The sequence below is a fragment of the Rhea americana genome, unplaced genomic scaffold (assembly GCF_003343005.1).
Source record: "Rhea americana isolate MKP2758 unplaced genomic scaffold, rheAme1 scaffold_25, whole genome shotgun sequence".
Classification (NCBI taxonomy): Eukaryota; Metazoa; Chordata; class Aves; order Rheiformes; family Rheidae; genus Rhea; species Rhea americana.
Window position 1 is genome coordinate 6,012,825 of NW_028186368.1, and position 24,911 is coordinate 6,037,735.

At 36.3% G+C, this 24,911-nt stretch overlaps 1 protein-coding gene across 7 annotated transcripts in view; it reads left to right on the forward strand.

Moving 5' to 3' along the window:
• FBXL4 (F-box and leucine rich repeat protein 4) overlaps positions 1-24,911 on the forward strand; it is a 67,083-nt gene that overhangs the window by 27,261 nt on the left and 14,911 nt on the right. For 6 of the 7 annotated variants that reach the window (XR_014896112.1, XM_085306943.1, XM_085306945.1 and 3 more), the window contains 3 exons: positions 6,011-6,224; positions 21,154-21,225; positions 22,434-22,746. Coding sequence is in view for 6 of the 7 variants with exons in the window: in XM_085306943.1 (XP_085163069.1) it covers positions 6,011-6,224; positions 21,154-21,225; positions 22,434-22,746 (599 nt within the window). In the remaining variant the exon portion in view is untranslated. Of the gene's footprint in view, positions 1-6,010; positions 6,225-21,153; positions 21,226-22,433; positions 23,244-24,911 lie in introns of those variants that run through there. The other variant, XM_085306948.1, reaches the window with a different exon arrangement.

The following is a 24,911-nucleotide window of genomic DNA, read 5'->3' on the forward strand; positions in this document are numbered from 1 at the left end:
GCTAAAGAATGCTGGTGTTTTAAAAACTGTGTTGTGCATACAGATTTCCTTATATCACTAATAATGTTATTAAGCTTGTGTTTAAGCTGTTTCACTTTCAATATCTGAGTATTAGGATTTTTGTTTATCTCTAATATTTTGTAATAGGAAAACAAATTAAGAGAATTTCACTTTCTGGTCAATGATGGAGTGTTTACATTTGGAGCATGTCAAAGAATATTTCTTTAACAATTTGATTAAAATTTGAAGGCTTTGGTCACTGCTTAACAGAGGTGTGTTTTGACAGTGTTTAAGTTAGTGGACAAATTTTAAACAGAAACAGTGAGTTTGCTATAAATCAAAGTAGTACAAAGATTGGAGAAGTTACTGAAACATGCATCAAATGTTCAGTCACAGAAAATAGTAATGTAGTAACTTGAAAGTGATTCTCATTTTAAAAATCTTTTCTGCCTCTTGTTTTCCAATTTTAGTAAAACCTAGGAGTACTGTAACTGAAGGAAAGATTAGATAATAATATGTTTTTGCATGTTGTTTGTATTGAAATTTCTTGATCTGTATTCAGAAAATCAGAAGATCAGATACTTAGTCTCCCTACTTGCAAGTAATGTTGTCAGATGGGCTGACAAAAGTTTAATACATTGATAGAGTTGGGAAATAATGTTGCAACATTATAGCAACAATTAGACAAGCTTAGAGGAAGGGAAGGTCATTGCCTTTTAAAAACAAAACAGGTTTTACAAGGTCGTGCTCATGCACGTGTATTCACAAGCACTAAGGGAACTGATACGTGTGTGTGCACAAGAAATGTCCAGCATGTGCAATCTGACCATCGAGGGCCACCTCTGAGACTTTGGAATTTACCCCTGTCCTTTGTGTCCCAATTTGAGTGTCCTGGGTCTTGATGACCTGCTAATTTAGGTGCCACCAACACGTGCCATTCTTACAGCCCCTGTATTACCATTTGTTCCTTCTGGTGCTTCTGCACCTGCATGTTCCCATTTGTTTTCGCTTCATGTCAATGTTAAAATTTTTGTTACARTTCTCTGTACTAGATACTGCTGCTGTTGTGTAATACAGCAGGCCTAAAAAGAAAAATACTGTGAATATAAAAATACCTGAACGTGACTTTAAGAAAACCATAGAAAAACATGATTCCACCAGTTAAGTTAAGTTTATGCCATTTAAAACAAGACTTATACCAATATTCCTTTTGTTGCTCTGATCTCTGTTGTAATAACTGGTATATCATGTTATGATCCAGAGTTAACCAGGTGCTCAAACTTTTTTATGTGAACTTATCTCTCAGTGCAGAGACCCTGATCTCAGAAATGGGGTATCCCATGAATAGAAACAACAGAAGCCCCGCTGTGCAAATACAGTCATCACAGCTCTAGAAACTAAACAGAACAGAAAACAACTCACTGACTGAAAGAAGGAAGAACAGACTAGTCTTTCAGTGTTGAGGGGAGAGGGAACAGAAGAGTGAATTAAGCTCAAAATTATATGAATCATTATGGATTGGGTTTATTCAGATATGTAAASCTTCCATGTGTAAGGTAAGCAGGTTGTCTCCTTAATTACAAAGACTTGAAGAGAAAATACAATAGGCTGCAGGGATACCTTGGAGTGTTGCCTTGGAGTAGAAATGCARGATTTAACTACAAAATTGGTTGGGATTATGAAGTCTTCTGCCAAGTCTCCATGATTARTATAGATAAAACTAGAGTAAGAAAGAGAAAATTTTAAGATCTTGAAAGTGAAATGAGGCAAAATAAAATCCAAGTGTGTTTTGACATTATTCTTGACTGGTTGCAGCCTAAAGAAGAGGGAGAAGCTGGAGGGAGAGTGTAGTTACCTTGAAGCTGCTGAAACTTCTGTTTTCTTAAAGTATTGGTAAGTGTTCTAGGCAGGACACCCAGGAAGGACTAGGCAAATGAGGTAACCAGTACCTCTCAGGTATAGAGCTACTGTCCCTAATTTAGATGCTGGCATAAGTTAACAATACAAGGGGAAGCTCTAAAGAAACAATCCATCCACTTTTCTTGTATTCTCAAACACCAAAGATCAGTTGGTTGGTGTCAGTGGCTACAAAACGAGCTGCTGAACTTCTCATTGAATATAGATTTGATAAATTGCCATGACAAACATGTTGGGATGATTGTATTGAAGGAGTGTAAAATTAAGTTGCTAAGTGTGTTTAGGAAGGGTAAATATATGAGGGAGAGCTGGGCTGTCACCTTTGGCATATGCTTAAGACAATGCTGAACACAATGAACCAGATTCAGTAGTTTTTAAACAGAACCTCACTTGATTGAAAACCTAGACTTCCTTGTTAGCATAATGCTCCCCACTTACTCAATATCCTACATTTCCTACTGGAAACTCTACAAGCAAGGATGACAGCCCAGTTGGAGAATTTTTGGGGGAGTTCTCACATAGCCAGTTCTGCCATGGAAAGTGCTGTCTCTTGTACTTTGATATTTTGGTTTTGGATCTTTTGTCTCATGGGATGTGCTTGCAATACAGAAATTAATTACAAGATTGGAAAATATAGTTGACTAATGATCCAGTGATTGTGAGTGATTTAGCGTCAGTATGAGCAAGTAGAAGAGTCTGAACTACTAATGTATATATTTGATGATCCAGAAGGACTAAATTATTTCCCAAAGCTGAGGAAAAAAAAAAAAAAAAAAAATTGTGAGTGATTTAGCGTCAGTATGAGCAAGTAGAAGAGTCTGAACTACTAATGTATATATTTGATGATCCAGAAGGACTAAATTATTTCCCAAAGCTGAGGAAAAAAAAAAAAAAAAAAAACTAAACATCAGTTTCTGAGAGGACAGAAGTAAGCAGCAAGTGGTGGAGAGTGATTCCTTCCACCCTACCCCATCTAGAATGAGGATGAGCTTAGGTAAAGGCCTGTTCTGCTGCCTAGCACAAAAAAAATGTATTATTAAAAAGAAATTGTTAATAAAAGCAAAATTAAAGTGATGGAGGACTATGCGCAAAGGAGAAACTATAAAAAGGGAGCTAGGCAGTCCTAGCTTTTGTTGTGGTTGTTTATTTTTAAATGGGCTGAGTTAAAACCRTGTATCCAATGTCTGTTAAAACTCAGCCGTATGGAGGCAATGTCATGTTTGCTCTGAAAGCAGGAGAGCACATATGCTACCTTGCCATGTGGCTTTGGAAATCTTTGTAGAAAGAAATGAGCAAAAACCTCTCATCTGAGCAGCCTATTAAATGGAAACAGGTGAATATCTTAATGACTCTGAGAACTCTGCACTCTAATGTACTCTGCCCTGTTCTGGTTGGTGACTTCTTTAAATTTCTCCTCCTGGATCTGTTCATTTCTTTACTTCATGCTTGTCAGTTCATTCTGCTACCATGCTGTGTCCCTCATTTCCCCTTCCCCCTTTCTCTCTATTTAATGTCTCCTAAATAACCTCTTCCCAAATGGGAGCAAAACTGTGAAGAATAAATGCAGTGCTCCTTGTTGCTATGTGTGCTCTGCCTGTGTGTTTTAAGTGTAGTGAATTTAAATAAAAAGTTATGAAGGTGATAACTCTTTAGACTGGTGAGCKTGGAGTTCTTTTCCAATCTAGGGGTTTAACTGAATATTTCCCTGACCTGATGATATTAACTTTTAGTAGCCCTAAAATGAGAAGAGTGTTTATGTATACCAGTAGTTATAAGGGCCAAGCTCTGTTAAATTATATGGTAGTTAACCTGGCTTCCATTATTGTAATGGAATAGTTCATAAAATATTTATCTGTTAGCTAATTAAAAGCTGTGGGTATAATAAATGGCAACTGACATTGTTTTATGGACAATATCACTGCTCAGACCTGATAATAATTTGTTGATGAATGTGAATGTGTGAACGTGGTTCAGTATTGTTAAAGCACTCATTAAATTGATGATTACCAATTAGCCAATTCCTCTATGAATCTGTATGTCTCTACTAAGATTTACAGAGGATTTCTGTCCTATGTTTCTCTGATTGTTAGTTTAAAACTAACACAACACTAATGTTCAGATACCCAATGTTAACTGTCATGAGTTCCACATTTCAGCTCTGGCTTTCCCATAAGAATGCTCATCAGTCTGGCTTACAAGTGAATTCACTGTATCCAGTAGAAAAAYGACCGATGGGTGTTTGGTGTCTGGTAAACTCTAGTTTTACAAGGTAAAACAGATTCTGAAAAGAGAGACTGTGTAGATTTATGCAAAAACAGTGGAAGAGGAGATGTGAAGGCAGTACTCAACTGAACCCACATGACTGGGGCTGTGACTCTTTCAGAGCCTCTCTTTCTGTTACCATAGACTCATAGAGATGTGAGGTGTTAAGATCTGCTGACTGTCATCTAGTCCAGGCTTCTACTTGAAGTGTGACTGTCCCCAGCAATAGATGAGGTCAGTCATGGCTGTGTTTGAAAACCTCCAGGGATGGAGGTTCCATCCTAAAATCTCCAAGCCTCGCCCTGTTGTTTAGGAGTCATATAATGGAAGTAACCCCTGAAGTGGGTGGGTAATATGCAGGACAGAAGGAGTAAAGAAAGGTGATGATGAATGGCAAGTATGACTTCACAGAATAGTTGGGGTTGGAAGGGACTTCAGGAGATCATCTGGTCTGACTCCTCTGCTCAGGCAGAATCCTCTAGATCAGTTTGCCCAGGACCATGTCCAGTCATGCTTTGAGCATCTCCAAGGATGAAGACTCCACAACCTCTCTGGGCAAGTCCCTTTTCTGAGACTTGAGAGGGGAAAATAAGGAAAGGAGAAGGTTTGGAGAGTTGGATCTTGACAGACAGGGACTTCAAGTCCTCCATTACCATTTAGTGTCATTAAGGTATGCCTCCCTTTCTCTTTCCTAAATTTTAGCAAAAGCAAAATCTTGAAAGGGCTAACATCTGTTTAACTGTARGAATAGAAGCTTTTATGGAAGTGAAAGATTCATGTCTTTTTAGAATTTCTCTTGTACCATTTGAACCCAAGAAACAGTATTAACTTTGAGGTGAAAGTGTCAGAACCTGAAGCTGCTTTTCTTTTTGAAGGCTTTTGTAGGACAGTGGAACTGAAAATAGAACAGGTGGGATTTTTTTCATGATAAACTAATTCATGTCCTCTCACAGATACCTCCATTATTGTAGRAAGTAATGGGGGGAACTGATTGCAGCCTGTGGATTAAGATCTTATTTTTTCTATTGGAGAAGTTTTTCAAATAGAATATAACAAAATCACTGAAAGTGTTTTTTTTTCCTATTAAATATCAAACCTACAAAGCTACTGAGCTTTGAAGGTTATCTTTACAATGAAAAGGGCCATAAGCTTACATTTTTAATGTAAGTTTAGATTAGATGTAATAGAGCTTGAAGTTCTGACACTAGATCTCTAGCAAAGTTATAATTTGTGTAGAGACCATCACAGTTTCTACATACTTGGATATTCTATCTTCTAAGAGCTTAATTTAATTCAAATAAGTTCTATGAAACAGTTCCTCTTATGCATCTATGTTCTAAAACAACTATGAAGTGTTGATTTGACTTTATATTCAGATATTCAGTTAACTTCACGTTTGCAGAGTTTCCTCAGAGACAAAAAATACGAGCGTGTTGGAGGAGGATTGCAGGCCATTGTCAAAACTGGCTTTGGGGACCGTTTTCAAGTGTCAAATGTTCTCTGTTTCATATAGCTCAGAGTAAATGGCAAGAAGGAAGAGTGTTTCAACTTTCTAAACCTAAAGTGAGAATTTCAAGGCTGATGTTAATTTAATTTGATCTTTTCCAGATTTGTAAAGATTTGATTCACAATTCATTTCCTCAGAGTGGTTATGGTCAATTTATTTTAACCTAATCATGTGTTCTGTTAATCAATTGAGATATAAGAGCTGCAGTCTGTAGATCTTTCATTGCTGGATGTACTTCCTATTTCACATGCTTCAAGTTTAGATAGTATTCAAAGATTCTCACTGGAAAGTTGATTTATTTTCCACATAATGTGCTTTTTACAGGTTCTTGAAAGTTTGTGGCTCTGAGCTAGTGCGCCTTGAGTTATCTTGTGGTCATTTCCTCAATGAAACATGTTTGGAGGTCATTACTGAACTGTGTCCAAATCTTCAGGAACTAAATCTTTCATCATGTGATAAGATACCACCTCAGGCTTTCAACCATATAGCCAAAGTGGGCAGCCTTAAGCGTCTCATTCTTTACCGAACGAAAGTGGAGGTAGGAACAACTATTTTTAACCTTTGCAATAAAAATTTTTAATCCTGGTGAAATTGTAATTATTAACCAAGAAGTGAATTAGAATTACATAGAGAGATTCAAAGGTGACTACCATAGGCTTTTTTTATTTTCAAGATAGTTTGTGTAGTTAAAAAAAAATAAATGCATGTTTTATAAGTTGTATACAGGGTTAGAGACTTTGCACCAACAGTTTTTAACACTGTAGTGGAATCATAAATGTGAAAGCTTTTCTCTTTTAAAGTGCACTCCAGATACTGTATTTGGCAGTATAATTGGGAAATTATCATGTTTAGTAACTTGCTGTTAATTATCAACACTCTTTCTGGAGCAAGTTGCTGATTACTAGATTCCTACTGTCTTTGTGTATTAGCAGTATTTGAGACATGGAACAAACATTTTAGTGTAATTTTTAAGAACAGTGTAAAAATGACTTTGCAGAATTATTCAACTATCCAAATCAAGATTATTATTTTTTGCAGAATATTTCTTATCTAAGATGAAATATTGTACATACTACATTCAGTAAGACTGTTGTAGTTTACTACATTTTACGAATGTTGTATCCTAGTACATTCAGCTATTCAAATMGGAAGCAGTCCATTACTTTTCACTAGTTAACTTACTCCTGTAATACAGCCTTACTTTTGTGCTTATTGTGGAAACTCTCCTAGGAGCTGTGCTCCTCCTGTTGCAAATGCTACCACTCATAGTGCCTAAATGAGCAAAGCATGACTGCAATTCAGATTCTAGGTTAAAAATGTGTTGGTGGAAATCTCAGCATAAACTTGTTTGCCCTGCATCATGGATGTGGATGTGTCTTTTGCCTCCCTGAGTTTTCAGTGCTCAATGTATTTACCCAAGTAACTTTGCGCAAAGGTTAAGATGTGTAGTAGTTTGATAGCACTAGAACTAGTCCTTTTCAGATAGGGTATATGTGAAGTTATTAAGATAGGAAAGCAAGAAGATGATAAAGATCTTAAACAAGAGTTTCCTTATGTTTATTGCTTCTGTTTTATGCTTTGGCATGAAAAATTAGATTATGACACTGGATTGTGTGGGGTGTTAAACTGCAGTATAGTGGAAGAAATGAAGCTGAAAAAGTACACCATAGATCACTTCCAAAGTATCTGAGAGCGACCTGAAGTTACAACACACTTTTTGTTTATAAGCAGTTCACACCTAACACAGGGTACAAAGTTAACTGTGCTTTTGATATCCTTTTTTTCAGTAAACCGTATGCACTTTTGTGTTGAAGATCTATCTGTCTCTAGAAGATYTAATACAAAATAGTTGGATGAAAGGGTCACCTGCCTTGAATTGCTAGCATTTTCTGTGGGATATGCAGGCAGTTACCATTAAGCCAGTACCACTCAATAGCATGTTACTTTGCAGTAGTTTCTCTGTGCATCAAAAAATCTTGTACACATAGCAGGGTATATTTCCTTCAAAAAAGAAAAAAATACGATGAGCCCTGCTTTGAAGTGCTCTTTGGTTAGTGCTCTGAATTGGTACCTTGRGTATATCTGTTCTGTCTTGAGCTCAGTTGTCTGTACAAGTCTTGGGTAAATCTCTTTATCACACTTTGCCTGGGCATGGGCCCGGTAGCAGGGATAATTTGTAAGTCTTTTTCAGATCTGAGGAAAGATGATTGTACCAGAGGTAAATTGTATAACATTATTTGTTGTTTGATTATAATCTTCTTGGTTCTACCTGGTTAAATTTTAAAGCTTGAGATTTTAAATTTATAATTGTGTGGTGGTTGACATATACGCTGAAAATTATTAAATGTCACTTCTCAGTTATCACTTTGCTGAACGTGACTTGAGATAAGGTTAAATGTGATATTCTCTGATTTAGAAGCCTTTAAGTTATGAAGATTAACTTTTGTCTGTCTTGTGTAAGGATATGCATCTGCTTGTAGGTGAAAGGAAAATTAATCTATTATCAGACTTAGGGTCATGCTTTTGCACAGAAGTATAAACCAAAGGTATGGCTCTGACATGATTCGTTAGTGAAATTTCTAGAAATTAAAATAAGCAGATTTGGTATTGGCTTGTTGCTTGTTGTTTGAAGCCATTTATCAACATTTCAGAGCACATAGGTGGAAGAGTGAAAAGGAGAGAATAAAGATKAAGATGGGGCATAGGATTTGAGTTAGAGGATTAGAGTTACAAGTCACAGGCTTATAGAAGTAATGTTACCTTTCTCACTGGTAGCTTCTATAATATGAATCTTTATTTTTCTATACAGAATAAGTTGCCTTTCTTTCAGTATTTCTTAACTGTGATTGAGATCTTAGATAGTAACCAATGTCTATGTGTAAAAAAGATGGATCAGTCATGATCTGAAGTGGCTTAGACTTGTCTTAACGTTATCAAAGGAGTGTAAAATATTGTTCTTGATTTTTATGAAATTCCTCTCACTGCTGCWTCTTCATTGTGGGAGCTTCTATGGAGCAAACAATGCTAATGTTAATATTTAGCCTGACTTTTCTTTTCACGTCATTTTCTAGACTGGAAAAGGTACAGGACCTGTCATAATTATCATTATGCTGTAATTTCTCATGATAGAGAAGGATGTCATACCAATTTATCTCACGTTAATCTTCTTGATGCAAGATTGGGGTGGTGTACTTCTGATATCACTGCAGACTTTCAGGGAATTGTCAAAATGTGAAGCGGGTATGAGTWTGGAGAGAATAAGTAGATAAAATATTGTCTGAAATGAGTTGTCCTTAGGAAATCATAATTTTAATGTATAKTACTGTACAACAAGAGGTAGTCACTGAAATTAAAGGATAATATAATTAGATCAGTCAGGGCAGGGGGCGAACTAATGCTTGTGAGTAGTCTGAAGAATTTATTGTCATGGATGATCAAGGTAAACACAAGTTGAATTATTTAATGGAAGTGAGTTTTTTTTAATGGCAGCTTAAAAGAAAAACACTAAAAGGAAAAGAAAGGAGAAATAGAAATTCAGACCATAAWTGACTTTTAAGAGGGCCTCTTTCTGCATTTCATTTGTGACGCAAATGAAAAGGTCATTTTTTCCTACTCCAGTTATTGTTCTCTGAAAATGCAGTGCTATTTGCCCTTCTGAGCAAATAGTACAACTTTATTCTTTATTAATTGTGAATTTGGGCCTGTATTTAAGTAACACAAGATATGGAGAAAAATACCAAATTGTTCTTCTCATGTTTTATAAAGTACAGCATTAAATTTTTATTAAAAGAAATAATGCTCTTTTGATTAAATAAAAACAAACGCCTGGGTATGTGTACAGGTGGACGTTTCCTCATTGAGACTGCATCTTGCAGTACTCTTCTCCCCACACACTTTTTGTTTTGGTAGGTTTGGGGGGTGAATGGGGGAAAAGAAGAAAAGATTATTTCACATTGAAATTTTAAGTATTGAACTTCTCTGATTATGTGATTATTGCGACAGTAATGTATACATTCTGCAAAATTCTCTGCAGAAAACTGATGATCGCTTTTAGTGTAAGCAGGAACTTCAGTGCTTAATATGTTGTCAATTTTATTATCTGAGCTGTTCTTATGACAGTTACTTGTCATTTTAGCTGTTTTCTTTAAATAGACTTTGTATTTCGAAATATATTCCCACTGTCTCTGTAATCAAAGCTCCAATTTTTAAGGAWTTTTTTTTTACTCCCCTCCTCCCCSCATTTTCTGTGAAATGGGTGATTCCTGTGTTCTTTTACTRCCTCTGGCATTGATGGCACTGTGTTAATATTTGGAAGATAGTTGTACTATTTAGAAGAGTTTATGATCTCTAGTTCCAGTCCTGCTGATACTTAATGCCTTCTATAGTGTCATTTTTTTGACTTACTGTGTGTTCGTCATTGTGCACAAGATCAGGTTCAAGCTTCTACAGAATGAAGCTTCCAACACCCTAAAGTATTCCAACCTCCGTGTTACAATAAGGAATGTTCAGTGAATTACATTAACTTGTTCGAGTCCAAACAAGAAAAAGTCTTGCATCATTGTGCTCTTCCTCACTAAATGCAGCTGATGTTTTCAGTGCTTTAAATTCATTATTAAAGGTTTCATTCCTAAAGATTGTTAGATTCTATGTGAGCTTGAAATAATTTGTAACTTGCTTTGAGAAACTAATCCTAACCTTTTTTTTTTTTTTAAAAAAAATAACTTCTACTAGCTTGAGATCACTGTTATACTTCAGGGTTTTTTTGTGCTGATGGTTTTGGTATTTGCTGATACATGACTCCTTAATGTTTATTCATTGAGAATATATTCACAGCATAATTTAAGCACTTGTTGGCATTGATGCATTTAAAGAGCAGAATAAACAATGAATACTATTGTATATGGTAATTGGCAATGCATGTCTTTATGGTTTGGGTCTGAATATTATCTCGATTTAATGCCTATCATGAAGATCTGTATGTATGCTACAGCCAAAATTGTATTCTGAAGACACTGAAGCCACCATTAGAGTAGAAAACTTGTATATTCTAAGCTTTTTGTAATATGTGAAGAAAGAGTTTTTAAAGTACAATTGCAATACAGAATGAACTAAATTAAAATTGCATTACAGTGATCACAGAGCTTTGTTTTTTACAGTTTAAAGCAAGTGTTGTATTTATAAATTATATCACTGATAATTCCAACTAAGAGCAAATTTGAAATTCAGGCAGCTGTAGGAGAGGATGCTGAAAACTGTAGTTACAGGAAGAGGCACAAGAATCTCAGAAATGAACATAACAGCTCTTATTTTCTTAAATAATGAGCAATGAAAGAGTTAATATTGCCATAAAATTATTCTGCAGATTTTTCAGATGTAACCCGTTATGGGACACATTATATTTCTGAGAGCTGTTTGAGATTTTTCAGCTTGGACAAAGCTTCACTGGCTTGCGTTCAAATCAGGAGGATTAAGAGTTGCAAATACAGTGAAAAATAATGAAGGCCTCTAACTGTCTAACTAGAGAGCAGATTATTGAAGGAAAGTTGATTCAGTGGCAAACAAAATGATCATCAAATATAGGGACCTGCCTCTAATGATGCTCTCTGATCCCATGATAGGCTTATAGAGCTGAATTTGRTCATTTGAGTCTCTAACATGAAAAGTGTTGGGGAAGAATGAAGATGTAAGAAAGATTTACTGATGTAAGGCCATAATTTGACCAAATGAAGCTAAACCAAATTATAGTAACTGAGTTACGTACAAAGATTGTAACTTTTGTTGACCTAAACCACATTGCAGCGTATTATCCCTCTCTGTGAACATCAGTTGAGGAGGACTGTGAAGGAATTGGCTCTTACAGCTGATAGATTTTTTTTTTCAACCTGGCTGGTGAGGCTGTTTGAGTTGGAGGAGGATGACTCACTGCTGATGGCACTAACTGAGGAATTCAGATACAGATTCTGTTTCCTACTCTGTGACTAGGATTAATGGTCTATTGCAAGATGCACTTTTCCTGAATGCCATGCTTCTCCCATCAGTAAAATTTGCATCATAGCACCTTCTCACTTTGTAGCTATGGTATGARGATAAATATGCTGGAGATGTAGAGGCTGTCTGATATTTGTGGTGCCATATAAATACATAAAGTATGTATATCCACTTGAAGTACTGCTGGTGTCTTGATACAAGTTTTTCTAAATTGCGGGAAATCTGGTTAGTTACAAAGCTCAGCCTTTTTTCTCAGCAAAAAATAAGAAGACGATAGCTAAAGAAAAATTACGTAAGAGTTATAAGCATTTCTATGGGCTAAATGACTGGAGGCTTTCTGTGGATAGCTCTGTCTGGAGCTATGTGAGCATCTTGTTCTTTAAGACCAAAGAAACTGCCCTGTGAAGGATGAGATGACCTCCCCTCCTACTCACTTCCTTCTTATGAAATGGAAAAGTTARCTCAGAGAACTAAATAGCTGAAATATAAAAACAAATTTGGCTATCATCTAGTTCTGATCTGGCATATGAGTTGCTGCCGTCTGAAGCTTGTAGCATGACTTCTGAAGTGCAATGCATAGAAAAATGAAAATAGATGAAACCAAAGGACAGTGAACAACCTGAATAGCTGTGCAGTCCTTTAGATAAAAGTTTAATTTACACAAACAGAACTGTATATTTTTAATGTTCATGTTCTATTTGTTCTGTCCAAAATAAGATACTAAGAATAAGTATTTATTCTTAGAAATACAAAAGAAAATTATAGTCATCTAAAAATGAGTGCTTTCTGGGAAGCCAACTGGTATGAAAACCTTTTCTGAAAACTGACGCATGGTGACTATCTAAATACTTTTTATTTAACCAGTTAAACCAGTGAGATTGTATGGTTGAGTATGCAGATTATCTCTTAACTCTCTAAACCTCTCAAATTCCATCCTAATGTTGTTTCAAAGTATTGTAATACTAACAAGTGCATACCTTTGAAATGATCTTGATACCTTAAGTATCAAGATTTGTTTGGCTTGAAAAAAAGGCCAGAAACGCAATTTCCTTGCTTGAGCAGATTTAGGTTTGAATCTTACTTTATGATTAATGTATCTTTTGTTTCTGCATTATTAGCATATTACATTCTTCTTTCTGTTAGAAGAATTTCCTCTTGAGAATGTTGTAGGTTGATTGTAGGTTGTTTTTAGATGCTAAATTGAAATTCGTAACATAAATTGTTACTACCTTTTAAATGCAATATTGATTTGCTTTGTTGTACCTTTCAAAATGAAAGGTTTAATAGAAGTCACTTTGCACCTGCTATTCTAATGCAGTAATTAAAAAGTACATTAGATAAAAAGCCAGAATTCTGAACTCTTCTAAAATAGCTGTTACATAGATTGTGCCAAAAAAAACAACCTTGATTTTTGGCTTTCTTGTGCTATATAATGCCCAAAGGAAAAAAAAATACATACATACATATATGTATAATTGCAATGTAATTTTATAGTCTTTGGATGACTTTGGGTAATATTAACAAGATTACCTTTTAAATTAACATCAGTTATTTGTAATTATAAATATTTATAACAATAGCAGAACTCAGCTTGGAGTAGWATTGTCTGCTTTCACCTGATTTTTTTACCACAGGTAGTTCTAGTGTGGTAAAACCTATTCTTTAAAATAAAACTTCACTGGTGTAAAACAAAGACTGTGATAAATAGATAATTGATTATAATTATCAAACAATTGGTATTAGTAGCTGCTTTTCTGTCATTGTTTCTGTACTGTTTTTGTTACGCTAAACCAAAACTTGGTGGTGGGAAAAGCTTTTTTTATGTAGTTGAACGTTTTGTTTTTTTCTCCCCTCTAAGAAGTCTTTTTATAACCTCCTTTTATCCAGTTTTTACATATGGGAATCAATTGCTGTTCTAAGGATATCTTAATTATGTATAGAAATACCTGTAGTTAAAAAAAAAAAAAATCCAATGATGTACTGCCATCAAGATTACTTGTTTCAGCCTTATGCAGGAACATGTAGCAATTCAGTAAGGTACTATTGGAAGCCCCAAAGCTGAATTAATGCTTTTAGTTAAGTGTGTCTTGACTATTTTCACTGCAATTAGAAGTTAAGTTCAAATTTTGACATATTTTGGCAACAGTTGTAGATGTCAGCTTGCAGTGAAGAAAGGGGAAGCTGCTGTCTGAAAGAGGTTGGTTCAGGGTATTTCTGTTGGAAAGAGGCTTCTCAGTCTACTCTGCGTCAGATTATTGTGCAAGCAACAGGAGTTCTTTGTTTCACTTGCAGTTGGGACATACAAGATGTGCTATTAGCCTGGACTGTTCCTCAGGTAGAGCTCTGCAGTTCTCTACGTCCAGGCTGCACACGCAGTGCTCGCCAGGACTCCCTTTGTGGCAGAGCTTATGTGGGATTTTCTTTGCTTCTTTAGCAGCTTTTAAGTTTTTACCCTCAAACCCACTAAACTCTAAAACAAGTCAAAACCTTTGGCTTTCTGAGGACACCTTTTTTTTCTACAGATCCTCATCAGTAGACTGCAGAATCCCATTCCCACCTAAAAGGTTCACATTGAGAGATTTGGGGTATGGCAGGAAAACTCCAGCTGCCAGCCGTTGTGTGAGTCCATCCCAAGGGAGATGAAAGGGCTGCAGCAAAGCCTCCTCTCCAGGTGCTGAGGCCAGCCCATCTACAGTGGTGCCCCACTACCCATCACTTCTAGCTATGCTTTGGTGCTATTGTCAGTCACTTAATATTTTGCTCTGCTAGCCATYGTCATTATCCCATTTTTCTATCTTTCACCTTTGATTAATTTGATGACTTTGAGGACAGTGACAATGATGGAAATGTAACTGTCCAGAAGCAGCAGCTAGAATACTCACATTAGAAGATCTGTCAGCTGTTCAGTCTTGTAGATGAAGCAGCTGAATTTGGTAGGAAAGCAATTTTTCTTGTAAGAATTCAGGATAGGAACATGCATGCAGGAAATTAATGCACACTGTTCAAATACCTGGAGAATCCATGTCAATGGGGTTTTTAAATGCAACTGCAACATCACTTCTCCCAGTTCATGATCCTGCCTGACTGATCATATGTGAAAGATCCTGATTCCTTCACAATGTAGGTATGATTTGTCTGTATTTAACTAGTGAGGTTTTTTTTAAGTCCCTACATGTATTCCCTGTTACTTTATTTTGTATGGGGAAAAACTGTCTTACCACACATTGAATCACTAATATTGTGCTACCTAGAAAGACATCCTGTATAAATAGGAGGGTATGGCTCCAGTTAAGTAAGCACGATCTTTCCAAAGGAGATTTGAAATGGTGATGTGAAATTGGCCATCACTTATCTGTCAGTCCAGAAAGTTTGGTCTTGATTTCCAGCAGTCAGGCTGTTCTGTAAAAACTTCCAGTTTGATTCAGATTATTGGTCTCAATAAATAACCTCCAAGCTATAAGTAAATAATAATATTTCTCTTGATTTGCTGAGAGCTTGTTCATGGTTTTCTTAAAGCAAGTGGTTGTTTTCTTTCTCTCTACTTTCCCATTGGCTTGATAATCAGCTTTTTGCTTTGGCATGGGATTCTCCCTGCATGTATGTATGTTCAGTATTAAGACTTGGATTTAGTTGTGTTTACTTGCTAGATCTTGGGTGTGGGCTTTTGTTTTGACTCTATTGGTTCATTTACTAAGTTCTGTATCATCTTTACTTTGTGAGTGCATGTAGGACATGATGCAGACTTGTCATGTCTTTTGTGTGTGTAGTATGTCTCAGTTTTCCACAGGGTGGTACTAGTCTGTGAGGTGCTGAAGACTAACACAACTTATATGGAGAATTCCCAAAGTTACTTTGTACACAGTAAAGTCTACTCCTGTGCATGAGGAGACAGCTGCACAAGGAATGTGTGTGTATCTGCAGTGATACAAGCAGTACCCATAATGTATATGCTGCTATTTAAGATATCTTGGTCTAATCTATTTCCAGGGTTCTGAGTTTGCCTAGCAGGGTCAGCTGGTCCCATCTCCTTTGCTGCAGATTTAAAGCCTTTGGAAACAAAAGAGCTGCACCAATCATGTAAAGAGGAACCTTTCCGTGCGGTTCTGAGAATATTTGGATTTGTTAGCTGATGTGGACATCCTTCCCTGAAGGATTGACTACTGAGAATATGAATGTGATTGATGGGTCGAGAGAGACATGGTATATTCCACTGGCCCCATCCTAGTCTGTATTTTTCCAGTTCTCCTTCTCAGTCTGTTTTATTGTGTTCAAACTATCTTTTAAGAGACGRAGCATTGACTGTATTTCTGTCCTTCCACCCCTTCTTAAGAAGACAAAATATACAGACTACCTAGCAGTTACTGCCGGTTTGCTCTCATGACACATTCACTCCTTATCTTGGTAAGGCTGAACTTTCTATCGTTGATTTTCACTCAGGTTATTAGTTATTTTGAATGGAATAATATTGTCAGGTGTTCTGTCGGATGAATAGCCTCCCATAATATAACTGTATCGTATCAAATAGATATTGACTGTTTGGTGTCTTAAAGTAATTGTCTAATTACTGTATAAGTTTTCTTAATCAAATCTGTTGAGCACTGTCAATTTGATTTGTACAGGAATAGCATGATGGTTGGATACTGGGTATTCTGGTTCATTATTAGCTGGCTGCTCAAATCTTTTAATGGTTTGCCTGTTTCTTTTATGAAAAGACCATTGTTTATTGTGGGATAGTAGCCAGTATTGTAAAGTGTATGTTATCCAGTATAATTGGTTGATACAGCCCTAAAGACCGTAATTCTAACCTAAAAGCAAATATTTTAAGCAATTAAGCAACATTTTAACATAGACAGATCAGGAGAGGAAGACAAAAATACTAACTAGAAATGTGGGTAAATGCTGTGATAGAACCTGTTATTAAATATTGCAACCTCATAAACTTCATAAGCAGAAGCAGCTCACTGCCAATACTCTTAAAGATGCATTTTCTTGAAGAAGAGATAAGTAGCTGAAATGTGAGAGAAAAGAAATCGTGGTCTTTAGGAACACTTATTAATTCTTTGATATCATGGAAAAATACAGTATTCTTGTTGTGGTGAATTTGCATATATAGGCATGTTATCTTATATCTACCTGCAACTAGCGTTATATAAAAGTATTTTACTGTAAGTAGAGCAATTTTTTTTTGGGGGGGGAGGAGGGCAGGGCAGGAAGGGCTAGATGACCTCATGGTCATCATTTGGAAATGATAGGAAAAAATAATGCGATTTTGGTTATGCTCACATATAATGCTGTTTTGGGGGAGCAGGGGAAATTAGAGGATTTTTTCTACTCCAACCTGAATTTTTTTTATGTTAAAAATGTAATTAAATCTTGCCTAGTTCAGATTTTTTCTTGGACAATTATATGGTAATCTGGCAAATAGAAACTCTGTGATAATATACATAGCAAGCAAGGGAACCCTGATGTAAAGAAGAGATAAAGCAGATTTTGATCAGACTGTTGGAAACTTTCTTTTTTATCAGCACCTGATTCACTGAGGAGTTTGAATAAATGATTATAGGAAAAGATGTCTTGTAAAAGATTTAGACCCTCCCGTCATTTTGGTAATGGGCTGTAAGAATTCCCAACCTATGTCAGACCCTGTTCTGAGAAAACARTGGGAAAGAGCAGTCTGTTCTTTGTTCCCAGCATAGAAAGTAACGATCTTTAAAGCAGTTTTCAAGCTTTCTCTGTAAAAAARGAAGTATATATATTGAAAAAAGGCAAACTGTTTCTTCTTTGTCCCAATTCTATAAGGTTTTTTTCTTAAATTCTTCTATTATTAGCCTTTTAAAGGTACACCATAGTGCACTTGTTTTCACACTTTTTTATAGTACAGGTGTTAGCTGTCTTTTATGTTATTTTTTAAAAAATTAATTGGGATATCTTACAGTGCAACTGCAACAAGTAAACTGTCATACTCAATGTGCATCTTTCACAGGTTGACATAACTTGCCACAGACAGGGTTTTTTTGTGTATTTGTTTTTTTCCACTGGTAGGTTGTCTTTTCAAACCAGGGGCACTTTTGCAACTCAGAAGTTAAAAGCTGAATAGTTGTCTATGGATCTGGGATCTTTACAAAGACAAATTGGATACAAGTTAGCCACATAGCAGCACTTCAGTTGAAGTATACACCCGTTTGATACACCAGGTGTAAACCTTTTCTACCCTGGCCTGTATTACAAAATGGAACTTTTTGTTTTGGGCCACAGCTGTCACCTGTCTCATTTCCAATCTCAGAACTGGAAAGGATTTCGAGTTAATCTCCTCTCTCCTTTGTTCAAGGCAGGATCAACTCAACTGAATTATATAAGAAATTTGGACCAYGGAGGCCATGTCATGTGTTACTCTATTAATAAAAAGAAAAAAATCTTAAGTTTGCTTCCAATTATTTTTTACATCTCCTACTTTTTTTCTTTTCACAGTTTGAACATGTGCAGAGGGGAGCAGTAAAGGAGCTAAAGTTTTTACCCTTGGTATAGGGAAAATGTTTTAATATTGCTCAAGAAATCTGTGGACTATGCGTGTTCTGGCTATTAGGCAGAAGAAGAAAGCGTTATGTGGGTAATCTTTGATTTCATGGTGTCTGCTTGGCTGAGAAAGTGAAATGGATTCTCTCCAGGTTAAACGTTGATGATCAAGAATTTAGGTGGCTTCTTAGCTCCTCTTACAAAGCAAGCAAACTTCTAAAGTTTGTGGCCTGAGTTGCAGCTTCAGGGTCGGGTGATTGCCTTACTCTTCTCCAAGCTCTGCTTAAATAGGAGTTCTACCACTCATTTTATTTTGAAAGCAAATCAGAGAGATTAATTGTACAGACATATGACTTGAAAGAGAGACAGGTTATTACAGTGATAGTCCTTTTAGGTATAGTGCTTATGGATTCTGTGAGTTGCCATCCTCTCCTGTTGTCCTTTATCACCTGGATTCTGAATCAATGGAGGCACAATTAGACATACTGAAAGAACATTGTTTTCTTTCTTGATATACGCAAAAATTACCTCTCTTAAAGAAGAACAGACACTGCTTCTGAATAGATCTAATTTATTGTGTGCAGGTGTATCTACCCCAGAAGAGAAATCAATACCTCCGGTGTAGTTAATGTTGAGTAAGTAGCTGTTACTCTTGGACTTGACTTGGGATGCTGTGGGACAGTATGACATGGTGTTCTGCCAGGCTCCCTTCTCATTATCCAGATTCTTTATGCTTATTCTCTTCTTGGTTGTTTTTAAAAGATATTTGTTTTAAATAACACCATGGGTTTTGTAGGTAGTGAAAACACGTTTGAAAATGTGGACTGCGTACACATCAGTAAAGGGCTGACTGTATGAGATTAGAGAGAGACTGAAAAAGATATTTTGAGAGCTATACAAAAATACCTGATCAAGTTAACACGTTAGTTCAGTTGCATGATCAAGACAAYTATAAATACCAGTCTTCCTAACTATTTTACTTCTGAAGGAGGGATTTTACCGATTTAATCTTATGTCCTACAGTCTATTTAAAGTGTCCATTCTCTTCTGCATTGTTTGTGTGTAAGTRTTGCTGCTTCCAGTCCTTTCAGGTCAGTGTTTGAACTCTGCACTGAAAACCATTACTGAAAGACATGGGGGAATGCATCAAATTATTTACTTTTCCTGAGGAGTCATCTGAATACCTATTTAGAATTGTGTGTGCAGTCTTTTGAGACTTTAAAAAAACTCTGATATTTAAGGTGTGGAGATAGGGATTTAGGGATTTTGCTTTGGACACCTGAATAGGTTCTAAAGCTCATAGCTTTCAGTAAGTAAAATACATGTCTCGTTTTATTGGAGTTAATTACTTATTCAGATTTAATACTCTAAATGAAGTGCTTGCTTAATAAGTACTTTAGTTAAAGCTTATTGTATAGGTGAATGTATTTATACATTTACTAGATTTAAAGTGCTACTGAGTATTATCTCTTTTGTAATGATATTTAATGCTTTTTCTTTAAAAACAAATGGAGTAAAGCAAGCAAACAGACCTGTGTAAAGATATAGGCTGCCTTTGGGAAATCAAATCTMGGAAGGCAGGGCTGGAAGCTGAGCTTCCATATAAAGTTGAGTGTTAGGTATTTCTTGTTGCTCTCTGGAGACACCTGAATTAGAAATCTAAAAAAAAGAGTCCATGCACTCCAGGGACTCTGCACTGTGTCCCTGTTCTGCATCTGCAAGCCTTTCAGTGCAAGGGATCAGATACTACTTCACACCGGTATGACAACAGGTCATGTTCCTGCTGAGTTTCATTAAAATATAAGAAGCTGAGAAAATTAAGGAGAAACACTTACTTGTTCTTAGAAAGTTTATGGTAATCAAATGACTAACTTTATTTGAATTACTCTATACGTGTGTACAAATATTGTTGATCAGTGTTGCTTTAAGGCTTCCACTTACTAGCAGTAGATTACTTCATCCTTTGTACGTAGCTTGCTTTTTCTTTTTTTTCCTGAGAGAAACTATTGTATATTCTGTTTTTATTGCTAATGTTTTGTGAGACTTACGCCAGTTTTCAGGCTCCTATAGATTTCAAAATCCTCAGTGGTAGATGTTTTTAAGTATAATGCAGTTATTTGTAATTTGAATCCCAGATGGTTTTTTTTTTTTTCTTTTGCACTGGGTATATTTCAAACTATAAAACAAAATATGACTACAGACAATGCAGTGGAGTATCTTCTATGTCTTAGAAACACAAGTTTTTTTTTTTGAAAAAGTTAAATTTCCCTTGTCATATGAAAATAGAACAGAATAGCCATATACTTAATGTTTTGTACAATGCATTTGATGTTCCAGTACAATTTCAGGCTCCCTCGATAACGTGCAGTACTTTCTAAAAAGAATAGCCATGTTAAATGGCAAAAACATGACTGTCAAGTATACACTATATGTGTTTCAGCCTGCATGCTAGTCATGACAGGTGCTCAATGGTTGTCAGCATCCCTGTCAGCATGGAGACTCCTTTGACATTAAAGTCACCAGCTCAGCCCTGATGCTGCACAGTTCTATTGACACCTCTATCAGGCTGAGGCTGAGCAGCGAATGTCAGAGCCTCTGCTGTTCTCCTGGTATGTCACCAGCCCTCTGTGGCTTTCGTTTGACCTTGCCTGTTGTTTGAACTTGCCATACTTTTTTTCCTGCAGCTTTGCTGGGGAAATGAACCCATAGGTCATAGATGTGTAGGTATCTTCAGGGCAATGAAAAACAGCATTCAGAGTGACTTGGAGAAAGGTGTGTAATGATTCCTGTGGATCTAAGACAATCAACGGTTAGAGTACTTAGGGATTCATTAAGTGCCATTCATTTTGTCTGTAGCTGAATTTTGAGATGTATTTCAGGAAAAGTGGTGACAACTTTTAATGTCTAATTGACCTTTTCTTTATTTTTCTTTCCATATTCATTTCTGATATGTTCCCGTATGGCAGCAAACAGCACTGCTCAGTATCCTGAATTTCTGTTCAGAGCTTCAGCACCTCAGTCTGGGCAGCTGCGTCATGGTGAGTACTTAGACTACTCTGTGTGTGTGTGTGTGTGTGTCTCTACACACTTGCTTAGGGACTCAGCCTGGAGTTATGTTGCACAAAGGCCTGTTAACTGCTGGGTTGATACTACATCAGAAAGTAAACTGTTTTTGTGTAAAGGTTCAAAATGGATGTGGCTTAGTTGCGTGCCAGTTTAATAGGGCTAAATTTYAGCTTGTAGGCTTTCCATTGTTCTTGTTCTCCAGCCTCTTCCTAAAATCTCAGGCATTCTTTATGCATATAGTGACTTTTTCTTTCCAAAACTGATTATCAAGAGTTACTTTTATTCAAGCCGAATCATCATTCCTAGCAGGCCAACATTTGCCTGTGATCCTACAGTAATAAGCACGAGAGAGAGAGATTTTCTGCAAAAGTTGTTTTAGTCATAGACTTCCTGGGGGCATGCATTGATTTATGGAAAGAAAACACAGGGATAGCAGTTCCTACRGGGAACTCATCTGAGCTGTATTGCATGTATATGCTAGAGGTATATGTAGTGGGATTCTAGTTTGCTGCTGTCTCTGGTGATAGACATATTAATTTTAAGTAACTAAGGAGACTTAGTAGAATTTCCTAAAAGTTCTGGAAGCAAGTGACAAAGCAGATTGGCTGAGCCTTCCCTACTTTGACTCAAGGACAGAGGAGGGGAGCAGTGTGATTTATTCTTTTCAACAAAGCCTATGCTTTTTTGAGAGTGAATTTCATTCTTCTCTGCCTATTTAATGAGACATTATGTGAACCCCTTTGGCTTGCCCAAGGTAGCTAGTAATGCTTGTGTAAGGAGATGTAGTAACTGATTGACCTAGAACAGAAATATGTGCGTTCTTTAATGCGCATACGCTTATGGTGGCATTGCCTATCACCATAATATAATTATCTTTTGAAAGAAAAATAACTTCAAAAAGGATGCTTTGAAAGAAAATACTTTCCTGTATTTCCACTGATCATTTTATTAAATGAGTTTGAAAGCATCTGTGTTCAGTGGTTGATAGAAAATGTATTTTGGCTTTGTCTTTTGCGAAAGTAGGCCTCATTGTCATCTACAAGGCGTAATTCTTCAAGCTCTTTAGAAATGACAAATGCTTAAGAAAGATCTGTAGGTGTGTTGGCAAGCAAGTTCTTGTAACACCTGTATATGTCTGGAAAAGATGGTATATGTGACAGAGTGTTTGTTTTCCTTGCAGATTGAAGATTATGATCTTATAGCAAGTATGATGGGAGCAAAATGCAAAAAGCTTCGCAGTCTGGATTTGTGGAGATGTAAAAACATAACTGAAAGCGGAATAGCAGAATTGGCTTCAGGCTGCCAGCTTTTGGAAGAACTTGATCTTGGCTGGTGCCCTACATTACAGAGCAGTACAGGCTGTTTCACCAACCTTGCACGTAAACTCCCAAACCTACAAAAGCTCTTTCTTACAGCCAACAGGTCTGTGTGTGACACAGACATTGAAGAGCTTGCTGCTAACTGTACTCATTTACGGCAACTGGATATATTAGGTGAGAAAACATAGGACTATTGGAATATTTCTTTCTTACCATGTCTGAAAAGCCTTGCAGTTAAAAGGGAGTCCACAAGATGAAACCRTCTTCCAGACAATTTTTTTGAATAAATCTTTCTTTAAAAATATGACTCAGCATAGGARAAAAAGGATTGGGAAATACTGTTCACCTCAGTGAGTTCCTGACTTAGAATCTGATGGATTTGTAAACCATGTAGTGTGACTGTTTAGTATTATTAATTGCTTAAACTATGAATCAAGTATGATTTTTCTGATGATTTCAATAATCACTGGTATTTTTGACTCAAATCCTTTTTACTAATGTTTGGTATCAGATGATCTGATTTCTTCTCCTTGTTTCTGCTTTTGTTGATTGGTGTTTTTTTACTTTTGTGTGCAGTGTAACAAAGTATAGTGCAAGTCTTATCAATAAACAGATTTCTGCTTTTGCATAGTAGAGATAGATGGAACGGTATTAATTTTTTTTTGTCCTTTTTAGCAGGAAGTGAATTGTCTCATGAAAGAGAAAAAAAAATAATTAAGAAAGAAACTTAAACGGACTTTCYGCTAAGGTGGGAAGAAAGTAAGGAAGAATAATAAAAAAAAAAGCAGATCTTAAATTCTAATCTTCTGCACTCTAGTTACTAGTATTTTTAGAAATCTCAGACAAATATGCCTTAGACTTGTAAGGAATTTGAGAAATTTAGCTTTGCTTGGTATTGTATTTTTGTTTATAATGGAAGATGGGTTTTCTCTTAAAARTAATGTAGAACTGCAGTAGCAGTCTGAACATTGATGTGGGAGAAGTTTGTATGCACTTTTATGARTTATTTTTATTGACGTAGTTGAAAGAGATCTAAAAAACAAGGAGGGCAAAGAAAGCTGTACTGCACATTTTTAATATATAATAATTTTAATSAAAACATTTAGATTGAGAGAGATGCTGCAAAGAACTGGGAGGCCTTAACTTGGATAATATTTCAAGTGCGTTTAAGGCTATCAGCATTTTTCATTACAAAAAATTTACCMTATGGCTTCAGATTGTCATTCCAATAGAGCTGCTATGTACTCTTCTACCATGAAAAATGGTTTTACTCATCTCTGAATGAGAAAGTCACYTTCTGACCACCATTGGGAAGGAGGATAAACAGATGAAAACTTACTCCACCTGGTATAAGTTGTTCAGGCTTGATATATGTGTCTGCAGGTAATAATGCACTTTGCTTTTATTTAAGGGAATCTGTTTTGTAGCTAGTTTTGAGGGTACGTTTCCCTAGTCAGACATGACAAGTTTACAAAAGGCATAGTGAATAACGTATTTGAAAAACATGTATGTTCTCTTGATCACCCACTTTCATGCTTTTCTGTTACAACGGCATTGTGTCTGCCTACAGATTGGTTTGACCTTTCACTATGCCAGAGGGGCTGTGCAATGAATAGTTCGGTTGTGTTAAGCCTACAGATATTCTTCTAGTGCTATTGCTTCTGTGCCAGCAGTGGAGGCTTGTTGCCACACACTTCCTTTCACATTTGAATTCAGTTTATCATCTTGCTGATGCTTATGTGGAAAAACAATATCTGAACTTGCGAAAGAAATTTGTCCATCACCTGGTATTCCTGCGTCAAGTGGCTTTTCCCAATAAGATTGCATATTTGGTTTGGTCTGAAGCTATTAGAGACCTAAGGTCAGTTCTCAGTTTTGTATGACTAACCTTGAAGAGTAGGTCTTCTCTGTGATATGAGTGAAGGAGAGAGACTCTCWTTATATCCCCTGTTGTCTCCTGAGTAAAGAGATGTTTGGTTTGTGTGTGGGTTGTAAAGGACGTAGAAATATTGGGGGAATATTTTACTCCAATTTTACTTGGAGGAAGTAAAATTGACAGCTTCTGCTTGCTGTTAGGTTAACTGTGCATGTTGGGGGGAAACCTCTTTGCTTCAGCAAAGCAGCAAAAGCTTGAAGTTTTTTGCTATGTACTGGGCCTTAAGCTGAGCAAGGATTGAAAGGTGTTACCTTGCAGTATAGTCACCAGAGTTGACACTGCTGTGGACTTCATAGGGGATGAAAATTACTGACTTCTAAGGACTTCATTCAGTTATTGGCCAATGTAAACTGTTGTTTGAGTAGCTGTTAAATGGTGTGGAATATGTACTTCAGAAAGTAGA